The 14041-nt window shown below is 43.7% G+C and overlaps 1 protein-coding gene across 3 annotated transcripts in view; it reads left to right on the forward strand.

The window, feature by feature from the left end:
- The window catches only part of CFAP221 (cilia and flagella associated protein 221), a 104315-nt gene that overhangs the window by 65953 nt on the left and 24321 nt on the right, over positions 1 to 14041 (forward strand). For all 3 annotated transcript variants that reach the window (XM_060625507.3, XM_060625506.3, XM_060625505.3), the window contains 6 exons: positions 417 to 515; positions 2715 to 2820; positions 5844 to 5977; positions 8347 to 8427; positions 9075 to 9182; positions 9483 to 9617. In XM_060625507.3, the coding sequence (XP_060481490.3) occupies positions 417 to 515; positions 2715 to 2820; positions 5844 to 5977; positions 8347 to 8427; positions 9075 to 9182; positions 9483 to 9617 (663 nt within the window). The remainder of the gene's footprint in view (positions 1 to 416; positions 516 to 2714; positions 2821 to 5843; positions 5978 to 8346; positions 8428 to 9074; positions 9183 to 9482; positions 9618 to 14041) is intronic.

The raw sequence follows: 14041 nt of genomic DNA on the forward strand, positions 1-14041 counted from the left end.
GAAGACGGACAGAGAGACACACAGAATCCGAAGCAGGCTCCAGGCTCTGAACCGTCAGCACAGAGCCCAATGTAGGGCTCAGACTCACCAACTGTGAGATCATGACCCGAGCCAAAGTCAGATGCTTAACTGACTGAGCCACCCAGGCGCCCCTAGACCGTAAATTTCTTAAAACCCAAATCGCAAATCCCACGTTTGCTGCCCCCACCCCCTGCAAGAAGTCTCTTTATTGCTACATACACTTAAAGTGCTGAATAAATGCTCATTCAGTAGCAGAACAAATAAATAATAACTTGATTTGGGATCGAAGTCTTTATTAAATGCTCATGCCTGGAGTTAAATAAACGTTTTTATTAAATTCTCATGCCTGGAGTTAAATTTTAAGTCTAAGATGTGCCTGTGTTCTGTGTTCACAGAAAATCAAGGAATTGCATCCTAATTTTGACCCACTTATTAATAATACTTGGGTCAACAGGTTCAGGGCGCAAAGGCGGTTTCAACAAGCAGCCCGCAAGGTGAGTCCCAGCACCAGACGGAAATTTCAATTCGTGTAGCCCTCAGCACAAGGAAATCAAGCAGTGAATTTTTTTATAACAGTTTTATTGAAGGATAATTCACATACCATAAAACTCACTCTTGGTAAAGTAGACAGTTTGGTGGGTTTTAATATATTTACAGAGTGGTACAGCCATCACCATCCAAACTCAAGAACATTTTTTTAAAAGTTTATTGAAGTATAGCTGAAATACAATGTTTTATTAGTTTCAGGTGTACGATTTGGCAATCGACAATTAATTTTAGAACATTTTTTATCACCTCAAAGAGAAACCTGGTTCCCATCAGGAGCCCCTCTCCATCCCCCAGTCCCTGGCAACCACTGGTCTGTTTCTGTCTCTATGGATTCACCTCTTCTGGACATCTTTTTTTAATGTTTATTTATTTTTGAGAGAGAGAGACAGAGACAGAGTGTGAGTGGGGGAGGGTCAGAGAGAGAGGGAGACACAGAATCCGAAGCAGGCTCCAGGCTCCGAGCTGTCAGCACAGAGCCTGACGCGGGGCTCGAACCCACAGATTGCGAGATCATGACCTGAACCGAAGTCGAACCCTCAACCGACTGAGCCACCCAGGTGCCCCTCGAGCAGTGTTTTCAGTGTGGACTGATGACAATCTAGGGGGAGAGAGGCAGAGCCCGCTGATGGGTGACCTGTGCGTCAACCTCCAGGGCCCTGTAGGGCTCTGCATGTGTGAACAGAGGTGGCCCCAAGATGCTCCAGTGTGGGGAAGAAAGTGGTGGAAAGAGGCAGCACAAAACTGTCAAGGGACGAGGGCACAGGTGTTGACAATGGGCAAACAACAGTGAGACTGGCCAGGCTGGCTTCCCCAGCAGCGGGACCACACGGCCTTTCTGGGGTGAGCCCTCCAGTGTGAAAAAGTGTTGTCAGTAGTCATGTGCTTTGCTCTAAGTGATGGCTCAGTCTTTCCCTCACTCCTCAGCAAGACTGTCAGCTCAATGTACAAATATGCACCTAGTTTGATGACTTCTTGCCATCTCCCTGGATCGGCCACAGCCCCATCATCCCCTGCCTGGACCAGGGCAACAGCTCTCCCTGCGTCCAGTGCCCCCATGGCAGCCGGACTAGCATTCCCAAAACTTAAAGGTGACGACACCTCTCCCCTGGTAAAACCCTCCAGAGCCTTCCCATTGCAATCGGAATGAAGTGCACAACTGTTGTCAAGGCCAAGGCCACACTGGACTTCTCTCTGTCCCTTAAATAGGTCTCCTTTGTTCCTGAAACAGGATCTTCATACTCGCTGGTTCCTCTGCTCTGAATTCTCTTCCCAGTTCATTCTCTCCTCCTCATCAAGTCTGAGATCAAGCCTCACCTCCTCAGGGAGGTCTTGCTTAATTATTCTTGCACCAGTGGCCAGACGAACCCCCTTTCCAGTCCCTCGGTCATGCCCTTGTGCATTTACTCTTTTATCATCTTCATGGTATTTATCCTGTAGATTCATTTAAATGTTTATTGTTATCACCCCCACACACACACACCAACACACACACACACACACACACACCTAGAACATCAGTTCTGTGCAGGCAGGACAATTGTTTGATCTCATGGTATCTGCAATACCTTGAACAGAACCGGCCACAGCACTGGCACGTCGTACTATTTCTTTGTTAAATAGAGTCCTTTACAGGATGGAAAGGGGTATTAATCATGGAAGGAATGGTCCTTTCAGCCACAGCTTTGTGCACAGGTAGCACTCAACCTCCAGTAGCAGGTGCTCTGGGTGCAAAGCACAGTGATAGACAGTTAGCATTGCCCAAAATCCACAGCCCTGTTCCCACACAATCGTCTATTTATTTGCTCCCTCCACTCTGAAAATAACACGGCGGGAGCATTATTATTCAGATACACTAAAAAGAAGGAATGTGGGACTAGTCATTCTTTCCACTCTGGAAATAGAAAAACAGGGCTCATAAATTGGGTGGGACAAGGCCAGATGACAACTTGGTCTTTGTTTGTGTTCAGGCAAGTCAACATGGCCGAGACCTTGAAGTCCCTGGGGCAGCGTGCCATTTTCCCTGTGAAGTCTGACTTAGAGCCGAGGCCTCAGCCCTTAGCGTGGTTGGGGAAAATGAATTAACTCGTACGTCAAAATGAGCATGTACCAATTTAATAATCTGAAGCTGTCCCTTCTCACTCCAGATCATGGTTCATCGGAGGTTACTCGTTATGCTGAGTGCTATTCATAACATGGACAGAGAGACCATAATCAGAAAGCTCAACCAAGGAAGACAGACAATAACATCAGGTAAAGCACAGCTGTCAGGTGCAACGATGCTTCGGCCATAAGTTCTCTGAACATGATTCTTCTGTGTAATGAGGTTAGCTGCATAGAGGTAAAACAGTTTCATAAATCACATCCATTAGGGTTTTGTTTTGTTTTGTTTTGTTTTTTATGGCCACCGTAACAAAGCGACACAAACTTAATGGCTGAAAACAAACATAAATGTATTATCGCACATTGCTGGAGGTCAGCAGTCTAAAATCAAGGTGTCAGTGGTGCTGGCTCCTTCTGGAGGTTCCAGCCGAGAGTCTGTTCTGGTCTTTCCAGCTTCCAGAGGCCCTTTCCTCATACCACTCTGACCTCTTGCTTCAGTCGTGACATCTCCTCTGACTGTGACCCTTCTGCCTCCCTCTTACATGGATCCTGTGACAACATTGGGCCCACCTGGATCACTCAGGACACTCTCCGCATCTCAAGATCCTTAACTCAATCACACCTGTAAAGTCCCTTTTATCGTGTAAGGTGATGGAGTCACAGCTCCCCGGGGAACTGAACGTGCACATCTTTTAAGGGGACCACCTTTCAGCCTACCCAGGACATGAATCAGACTTCCCCACCAGGTTTGGTTGAAATGCCCAACTGAGAGTTAGCAAGTCCGACCAATCAGGTCAAGTTGTAATGTCCACAAAGGCTGGGCATGGCTTGATCTCTTGTTTTGTGTGCCCTCTGTTCTGTCGGGTCATCAGAGAGACCGGGGTAGTCCATATTCCTACTTGCTGACTGAGTGGCTGCATCTGGTGCTGTCTCAACCTACCATTTGCACAAAAAGCTTTTTATCTCATATCATCTTTGCTACTTAAAGGTATTCCAGTCCTTGGATACCCGAGTTGACTGGGCTGTTGGAGCCACGCTCTCAGTGGCTTCTGGGAGTCCAAAAGCTGTGTCACCGTCTTCTTCATTTGCGGCTTGTTTGCAGACCCACGGGCAGGCCCCTATCCTTCCAGACCCTTCCTGCCCTCCCTAGCCTGAGGCCTCCGAGCCTGGCTCTTTGTTCTTCCTCTCCTTCAAGATCTGGATAGGTGTTTTTTTCAAAATATTTTATCGCATTTTAATCCTTTTTTTTTTCTTCATCCAGTGCTGTTTATTGAGTCCATTATCAGAGGAAGAAAATACTTGCCATTTATCACAAAATAGTGGGCTGGGCTTCACCACAGGAGGGTGTGGTCTGGGGGGGCAGCAGGTGTGAGGCTTGGAGTCCTACAGAGGACAAGCAACCTGTCCAGACCTTCACCATGGACACACCCAACAGTCATTGGGCATGTCCCCAGCAGTATCCCATCACTTGTCGCAGGCAGGGCCCCCAAATCAGAGCCAGGGAGAGACCCACATAGCCCCAAGGGAGGGAGAAACCCCGGTTCTTCCTCCCCTTCAAGATCCAGATGGGTATTTTGTTTTTCATAACATTTTATTGCACTTTAATTATGCTTTTTTCTGGGGCCCCCGGGTGGCTGAGTCAGTTAAGCATCCAGCTCTTAGTTTGGGCTCAGGTCATGATCTCAGGGTTTCATGAGTTCAAGCCCCACATCAGACTCTGCTCTGGCATCGCAGAGCTTGCTTGAAATTCTCTTTCCCTCTCTGTCTCTCCCCCACTCGTGTTGTCTGTCTCTCTCAAGTAAATACATAAATAAACTTTAAAAAGAAATTATGTTTTTGGGGCACCTGAGTGGTTCAGTCAGTTGGGCATCAGACTTTGGCTCAGGTCATGATCTCACAGTTTGTGAGTTTGAGTCTCGCATCAGGCTCACTGCTGTCAGTGCAGAGCCTGCTTGGGATCCTTTGTCCCCCTCTTTCTTTGCCCCTTCCCCACTCATGTGTGCACGTGCTCTCTCTCTCTCTCTCAAAAATAAATAAAACATTTTTTTTTAATTATGCTTTTTTCCCCTCCTATATTATTTTGATGTCCGATATTGATGTTTCTAATAAAGGAACTCTTCAAGTATTGTTTTGTTTTGTTTTTTAATTTTTTTAAATGTTTATTCTTGAGAGAGAGAGAGACAAGAACTCCAGTGGGGGAGGAGCAGAGAGAGAGGGAGACGCAGAATCCGAAACAGGGCCCAAACTCGTGAACCATTAGATCATGACCTGAACCGAAGTCGGACACTCAACTAACTGAGCCATCCAGACACCCCCTTTTTTAAAGTATTGTAAAGTTTACCTGTTAATTATATATGGACCCATGTAAAATGTCTTCCTGGTTTTTTTTTTTTAGTTTTTTTTTAATGTGTATATATTTTTGAGAAAGAGAGAGAGAGAACATGAGTGGGGGAGAAGCAGAGAGAGAGGGCGACAGAGGATCTGAAGGGGGCTCTACGATGACAGTAGAGAGCCAGATTTCAGGGCTCAAACTCGCAAACTGTGAGATCATGACCTGAGCCAAAGTCGGACACTCAAGCAACTGAGCCACCCAAACGCCCCTTCATATGTCTTTTTTTAATATGATCTTTTTCTTTGCTGACAAGGACAAAGAGTATTCATTAGCAGTCCTTTCGTTAGGAATTATAGTTTTTTTTGGAGGTAAAAAAATGAAATTTCTAAAAATTGGAAAAGGGGTGAGATAAAGAACTAAAGAAAACTACAAATGGGACCGTATGCATAGACTTCTATTCTTTTCTTTTTTTTTAATTTTTTTAATTTTTATTTGTTAATGTTTATTTTTAAGAGAGAAAGAGAGACAGAGTGAGAGTAAGGGAGGGGCAGAGAGGAAAGAGAGGGAAACAGAATCAGAAGCAGGCTCCAGGCTCTGAGCTGTCAGCACAGAGCCCGATGTGGGGCTCGAACTCATTAACCGTGAGATTATGACCTGAGCAGAAGTCGGATGCTTAACTGACTGAGCCACCCAGGCGCCCCAGACCTCTATTCTTTTCCACAATGGCATGCAGCACATATCCACTAATTGGTGGGTGGCAAATAAGAAACTGAAGATGGTAGTTTCACGTAAAAATACCCCAAGAACTCCCCCAAAGTGCTCTTTTGTTTTTCACCCACAGATAAGAATTCGTCCAGACACCTCCTGTCCCAGATCAGTCGAGATGATTATTCCAGCTCGTTCTTTGTCTCACCCAAGAAAGTGCTGCCCTTCGCCTTCCCATCCTACAGTCCTCCTCAGAGCTCCAACGAGTTGGTAGGTGCTGTCGGGCTGTGGGGTGGGGACGGGGCTCGAGCAGATGCTTGTTGGGCAGATACCAAGGCAAGCCGTACCTCAGTCTCTGTCCCTTCACCTCCCCTTGAGAAGCTCCCAGGGGACACCTGTGCCCAGGGACTTGTGACCAGTGGGAAACCAGGGATCATCTACTGCCGCCTGCCCGGCCCCTAACACACATGTGCAGAGCTCCCTGGTAATCTGCACTGGGTGGTTTCCAGCCTGGAAGCCAGCAAGAACCCCTCCGGACAGCCCGGGGAACCGGGCCTGAGAGCAGAAGGGCAGGTGGAGAATCCGAGAAGGCCAGGCCTGGGGAGGTGGGCCCCACTGCATGGGCAATGGGGCAGCCAGGGACGGGTGGCCCCGGGATCTAACACTCTAAGCCATGAGACTCTCAATTCTCTCTGTCTCTCTCTCTCTCTCTCCTTCTCTCTCACTCTCTCTGGAAAGAGGTGCGACAGTTCATTTTCTTGCCTTATGGGCATGATGATGCATTAAAATAAAAATAATAGCTGACTCTTACATTGCACTTACCATGAATCAGGCAGTGCCTGAAATGCCTCACTTGTAACAGTTCATTTAATCTTCAACGAATCTATGTGATAGGCTTACTGTTTTACAGAGGAGGAAACTGAGACACAAGGTCATATGGCCGGTAATAAAATGTAGCCTAAGTTCATGTCCTTAGCAATAAAAGGCATCTTTAATTTGATGCTGAGGGACACCTGGGTGGCTCAGTTGGTTAAGCGGACAACTTCGGCCCAGGTCATGATCTCATGATTCATGGGTTTGAGCCCCACGTCGGGCTCTGTGCTGACAGCTCAGAGCCTGGAGTCTGCTTCGGATTCTGTGTCTCCCTGTCCTGCAGCCCCTCCCTGCTCACACCCTGTCTCTCTCAAAAATAAACATTAAAAAAAATTTTTTTTAAATAAATTGATGTTGAAAGTGCACAGGCAAATTATTTATTTATTTTTAAATTTAAATGTTTTTTATGTTTATTTATTTTTGAGAGAGAAGGAGAGACAGAGCGTGAGCAGGGGAGAGGCAGAGAGAGAGGGAGACAGAGAATCCGAAGCAGGCTCCAGGCTCTGAGCTGTCAGCACAGAGCCCGATGCGGGGCTCGAACTCACGAACCACGAGATCATGACCTGAGCCGAAGTCAGATGCTCAGCTGACTGAGCCACCCAGGCACCCCTAATTTTTTACTTTTAAAGAATAAGCTTGCCATTCACATCCTACGATGTATTTTACACATTGCCGGTTCATCTACTCAAGAATTGCAGGACTGAGTTTAGAAATTCCATGTGTTTTCTGCATTAGATAATTAAATGACCTAAAAGATCAGACTACAGAATTCCTAGGGAATAATAAATCGGTGATTTTCAAGCATTAATAAGCACACTTAATAATTAGTGGGGTGCAAAGGGTGAGAGGGATGAAGAGATCACTGTGCTGTGGGGTGCATCTCATTATTTTCCAGTAGTTCCCATCTCACACATTCCATCTGGCATCTTAGTCCTACAAAGACTTCTCTGCCGCTCAGGGTTGATGAAAGAGTGCTCAGCACCCCAGTTTATAAAGAATTGTATAATTGATTCCATAGATACTTTATCTCATCAATTCTTTTTTATTACCATCTTTGAAATTGGGAAATGTCTCATAATGGATGGCATGTTAGCATTGCATCGGATTCATTTCATGATGGTGTCTCAGATTGGGTGAAGTACAGTATTTATTGAATGTCCATAGTATGTCAGGCAGTGTTCCAGGTTCTCTGGGTGATGGAGGCAGACAGCATGCAGGAAGGTAATGCTTTGGGGATCAGCCCCTGGGGAAGGGAAGCAGCGGGAGCTGGCATAGGACAGAGAGAGGAGAACCGCCCTCCTGGGCAGAGGCCTCAGCTGAACTTGCGAGGGGCTCTGAAGCTGGGGCAGCGTGAGGCCACCCGGCATTTATACCTTTGTTTCAACTTGAGGTTGTAGGCAGGCCTCCCTGGGTGGGGCACAGGACCTTGAAGGAGGCAGTTCCCTTCAACCAAAGCAACCCCTGAAGAGGGCTGACCCCTGAGAGTTGTTTCTGTCGAGAGGACTCCTTGAAGTAAGAGGACTGAGTCCGTTAAGCCTGAAGGGGATTCTGGGTGGCATATTGCAGCACCCACAACAATAGGAAAGGAAGAAGGGTCACAGACACTATGAGACGAGGGGAGGTTGGTCAGCACTGCCTCCATGCCTCACACATCAGGTAGCAACTGTGGTCACGGGAAAGGTGACGGGAGGTAGAGGAATAGAAGCGTAGCCGCTTTCGCCCAGCGTTGATTATGTGCCCTTGTCTTTTGAATTTCCACGTTTTAGGCTCCTGATGGCCTTGGACCAGTCCCAATTAAATCTTCGGAAATTCAAATCAAGCAGAGTTACTCTTTCTTCAATCTGCAGGTCAGACCTGTCATACGGGATTAGCTAATGGGTTTCTTATGAAGTGTACAAAATATTCTTGAATTTGAATTGCATTACTGGTTTTGTTCTTTTATAGTTGATACACTAGAGCATACCGTGTGTGTTTTTCTGCTATCATTTGATGGTATGTGCGAGGTGTAACATACGTGGTTTCTCTTTACCCTGGGGATATATGGTATATATCGCGTGCGTGAAGCTATCCGAACTACATATATTATAAACTTTAAGAAAAAGCACAAGGTGAAGTGAACAGAAGTTAGTCAGCCTTTCTTGAGGTATACAGCCACTTCTGATTTCGAAAATCTAAGTATTTTAAATCACTGGTTTGTTAACCAGTGTTCGGTGTATTTCTACGGATAAGCCCTGTGGTACAGAAGAGTAATGGCAAATGCACATGTGTCCTGGGACCCAGAGCAGGGACCTGGAACAGGGCTTGGGACTTACGCTAATGTCCCCCAGTGCTGGGCCAAACCAGTGCTTGGCTGCACAAGGTGATGGCTGCAAGCCGGTACTCATGTTCCTTTTACCGTTGGGCAGCTCAGAAGTGCTGTTATTGAGAATGAGATCCCATTCATTGGTAACGGGAGTTTTAAGAGCATTTAGTCAGTTGTCTTCTTTGACCTCAGGTTCCTCAGCTGTACAAAATTAAAGGGTATCAGCCATTCTGTGTCCAGAGATCGTCAACGAGCTACAGACCTCAAAAGCTTGCTCGAACCCTGAAGCAAGGGGCTGAGGTAACACAACCCCCACTTTTAAGAATTTCTCTCGGGGGGCCTGGGTGTCTCCGTTGGTTGAGCATCAGCTTTTGATTTGGGCTCAGGTCACGATCTCACGGTTCATGAGATCGAGCCCTGAGTCAGGCTTGGGATTCTCTCTGTCTCTCTCTCTCTGCTCCTCCTCCACTAGCACCCTTGCGTGCTCTCACTCTCTGTCTCAAAAATAAATAAATAAACATGAAAAATAAAAAGAAGTGCTCTTATGTTTCCGCTCTTGTCCTGGTGTCAAGACTAACACGCTGCTTGGTCCCTTCACAGGATGAAGCCACTACCATCATAACTCTGCCCAAGCAGGACGCCACAACTCAGCTCCCTGGCAAGACCTCAGTCTTGGGCATGAAACCACCTGAGGCCTTAGCCAGGTCTCCAGATTATGACCCGCTTTATATTTTTGTAAGTGACAACTGGCAGAAGTCTCAGGTTTTATGTTCCTCTGTTTCAAAAGTTACTCTGTAAGAAAACAGAAGCATTACTTGGGAATATTTTTCTGTCTTTGGAGTTTCAAGTGTTAAGCGATATCTCACCTTTGAAATCAATTGCCAGCATTTATTGTTTGAAGAATGTCAATGTTCCTGTCTTCTAGCAATTCCAGAATTTATTTATGTTTATGAAAATACCTTTATGGTCTTTTCTAATTTCATATAATTATATAATATATATATATATATATATATATATATATATATATGTGGATGGTTAAAAAAAAAAGAAGAGGGTACGTAGGTGGCTCACTCAGTTAAGCATCTGACTCTTGTTTTCAGCTCAGGTTGTTATCTCACAGTTGTTAGATCGAGCCCCGAGTCAGCGCTCTATGCTAGGCATGGAGCCTGCTTAAGATTCTCTCTCTCCCTGCCCCTCCCCTGCTTGCAGTCTCCCCACTCTCTCCCTCTCTCTCAAAAAAAAGAGGAAGAAGAAGAGGAAGAAGAAGAAGAAGAAGAAGAAGAAGAAGAAGAAGAAGAAGAAGAAGAAAAGAAAGAAAGAAAAAGAAAAAGAAAAAGAAAAAGAAAGAAAAACAGCAGAAAGAGAAAGTCAAATCAACCTAAACCTCATCACTCAGAGCTCTCTGGATGCCTTATTTCTTCCTTGGGCATCCCTTCCATACTTCTACCTCTGTCTCCCAGATTTCTGTTCCACTTTGTTTCTGTAGCCACACTTGATTAACTTCCCTGAAGCACACCCTAACCATGCTACTGTCCTGCTCCACATTCTTCACTGACTCCCCATTTTCTTCCAAATTAAGTCCAAGCCTATGTGAGACCAACAACAAGACCACACCCCCTTCTCTGCGTCCCTGCGTAGTTCCCTGCCAAACTTGGTGCACTTTCCTCCCTCACCAGGCCTCCACTTCTGCTGATCTGCCCTCGTGGGGTCCCTTCTCCTACCCTTATATTTCTTTCTACCCAAGTCCTGAGTGAATGAAACGCTGACAGGAAATCTGATGAGGTTCTATGTAATGATGGGATCATCAGTGAGATGCCACAGTAGTCGCCCAAGTTATGGTTTATGTTTTAAAGACAGACACACACATACGTACAACCAAGAACAACCTTAGATACTAGTTGAGAAAGTCTCTTTGGAGAATCTCCATATGGGAATCTCCATCTCTAAGGTGGGCAGAGATGCTGATACTCAACACCAAACGTCTCTCAGTCAGCTAGTGGGAGACGTAGGACAGAAACCTGCCTATTTCCTGGTTGTTTGCCTCAGGGCTCTTCCTCCGAACTGTGTTGCTTTCCTACATTAGCCATTATGGGCATTTTTTCATAGTCACATTGGTTGAGAGGAGTGTTCCTTGGAGACTTAGAATCTTGGAGCTGGGATAAACTCACAGGATGTTTAACTCACAGATTTTCAAACTTCATTTAGAACTACAGTCCTCACATCAGCTGAAATTTTACATCAGAAGGCAATAGGTAAAATGACCTAGAATCCTACTTACTTGCTGGGATGGCAGTGGGGTAGAAGGCTCTCCTGAGGAAGATGTCCCTGCAAAACTGTGGGGCTCCCCACAGCAAGATTTGAAAAACACTCTTCAATCTTTTGTTCCCCAGATTCACCCATTACCACCCCCTCCCCGTTCTAAAAGACAGGAAATTGGTCTAAAGGAGTTACCGGAATTTTCCACAGTCACACTCATACTTCCTTGGAAAATATCAGTAGTTACTTATTAACTCATTAATTCCACAAATACTAAGAGCATGCCTTAGGTTAGGAACCTAAGGTTAGGGGCAGTTCATCAGAGGGACACAACAATTCTAAATATTTATCCACCTAATAACCAGAGCTTCAAAATACATGAAACAAAAACCCATTGAAATGCAAAGGAAAAAAGAGACAAATCCACAATTATAGTTGGTGATTTCAATACCACCCCCCTGTCAATAGTTGATAGAAGAAGTAAGCAGAAAATCAGTAAGGATATAAAATATTTAAATACCACTATCAATCAACTTCACCTAATTGACATTGCTAGAATACTCTACCCAAAAGTAATAGAATGAAGATTCTCTTCAAGTGTATACAGAAAGTTTGCCAAGATAGACCATATTTGGGACCATAAAATAAGTCTCAATAAAATTGAAAATACTCCGATCATATGAAGTATTTTTTTTGGTTTTGAAGAACTTGAATCAGAAAAGAAGAGCCTAAAGATATCTACAAACCTCCCCTCAAAATTCGGAAGCTGAATTAAATACTATAAAATAGCCTATATTGGGGCACCTGAGTGGCTCAGTCAGTTAAGCATCTGACTTCTGCTCAGGTAATGATCGCACAGTTCATGGGTTCGAGTCCCACATTGGGCTCCATGCTGACAGTTCAGAGCCTGGAGCTTGCTTCAGATTCTGTGTCTCCCTCTCTCTCTGCCCCTCTCCTGCTCACGCTCTCTCTCTCTCTCTCTCTCTCCCCCAAAAATAAATAAACATTAAAAAGAATTTTAAATGGTCTATAGTCCAAGGAAGAAATCAAAAGAGAAATTGGAAAGTATTTTTAACTTAGTGAAAATGAAAACAAAAAAAATTTGTGGGAATTTTATAATGCTGTACACCTACATTAGAAAGTAAGGGTGGGACTTAAATTAATGTCCTCAGCTACTCTTTTAGAAATTCAAAAAAGAAGAGCAGATGAAATCCAAACTAATCAGAGAAGAGAAATAACAAAGATTAGACTGAAAACCAGTGAAACAGAAAAAAGAAAAACAATAGAGAAAAACTAGTTCTTTGAGAAGATCCGTAAACTGGATAAACCTGTAATCTAACTGATTAGGGAAAAAATGGTTAAAAGACATAAATTATCAATATCAGGACTGAGAGAAGTGACATCACTACAGATTCTATAGATATTAAAAAGATAATAAGTTAATGTTATGAAAAACTTCATGCCAGTAAGTTCAACAAGTTAAATGGACAAATTCCTTAAAAGGTACAAAATATTAAATCTTATTCAAGAAGAGGTAGATAACTCTGCTAGCTCTGTATCTATTTTAAAAATTGAATTGGTGATTAAAAGCTTTCCCACAAAGAAAACTGTAGGTACAGATGCCTTCACTGCAGAATTCAGCAATCCTTTTAAGGAAGAAATGATACCAAATCCACAAAAACTCTTCCAGAAAAGGGAAGAGGAGATTACTTCTCAACTCATTCTAGAAGTCAGTATTACTCTAATGCCAAAGCTAGACAGAGACATTACAGGAAAAGGATCAACAAATATCCTTCATGAGCATAGATGCAAATAAATAAATACATGCAAATAAAATACAAGCAAATAAAATTTTAACAAATCGTATTCATCATACAAAAAGAATAATGTATCATGAGCAAATAGGGGCTTATGCAAGAAACACAAAATTAGTTTAATGTTCAAAACTCAGGGTACTTCACCATTTTAACAGACTAAAAAAGAAAAACAACATGAGCATCTCTATAGGTACAGAGGAGCAGTCTGTCATTCCTGATAGTCTCAGTAAGTGACGGACAGATAAACACCTGGAGGGGCACCTGGGTGGTTCAGGCAGCTAAACATCCACCTCTTGATTTCTGCTCTGGTCATGATCTCATGGCTCGTGAATTCGAGCCATGCATCAGGCTTTGTGCTGACAGTACAGAGCCTGCTTGTGATCGTCTCTTCCTCTCTCTCTTCTCCTCCCCCACTCATGCTCTTTCTATCTCTCAAAATAAATAAATAAACATTAAAAAAAAAAAATCCAACCTGGAGCTAGCACAATACTGAATGGTAAATGATTGAATCCTTTCCCCCTAAGATCAGGAATAAGGCAAGGATGTCTGCTCTTACTAATTCTATTAAGATTGTAACTATAGCCAGTGTAACAAGTCAAGAAAAAAGAAATAAAAGTCCTCTATATTTGACAGGAAAAAGCAAAACTATCTGTATTCAGAAACAAAATTATTGTCTATTCAAAACATACAATTGAATCTATCCAAAAATCTGATACAACCAATAAGTAAATTTACCAAAATTGCAGGATATAAGATCAAGACACAAAAATCAGCTATATTTCTATATACTGGCAACAAACAGTCCAAAACTGAAATTTTTAAAATTCATTTCACTGAACAATAGCTCCAAAAAATATGAAACACTTAGGGATAAACCTGACAAGAGCGTGTAAGACTAATACACCGAAATTAAGAAAAATTGCTGAGAGAAATCAAGAAAGATCTAAATAAATGGTGAAATAACACCATATTGATGGATTGGGAGATTTAATATCGCTAAGACATCACATGTACAAAGTAACGTAAAAGTATTTAACACAATCCACTCGAAAGCTTGCAGCCTACCCCCACCCCACTTTTAAA

Source organism: Panthera onca, chromosome C1 (genome assembly GCF_046562875.1).
Source record: "Panthera onca isolate mPanOnc1 chromosome C1, mPanOnc1 haplotype 2, whole genome shotgun sequence".
Taxonomy (NCBI): domain Eukaryota; kingdom Metazoa; phylum Chordata; class Mammalia; order Carnivora; family Felidae; genus Panthera; species Panthera onca.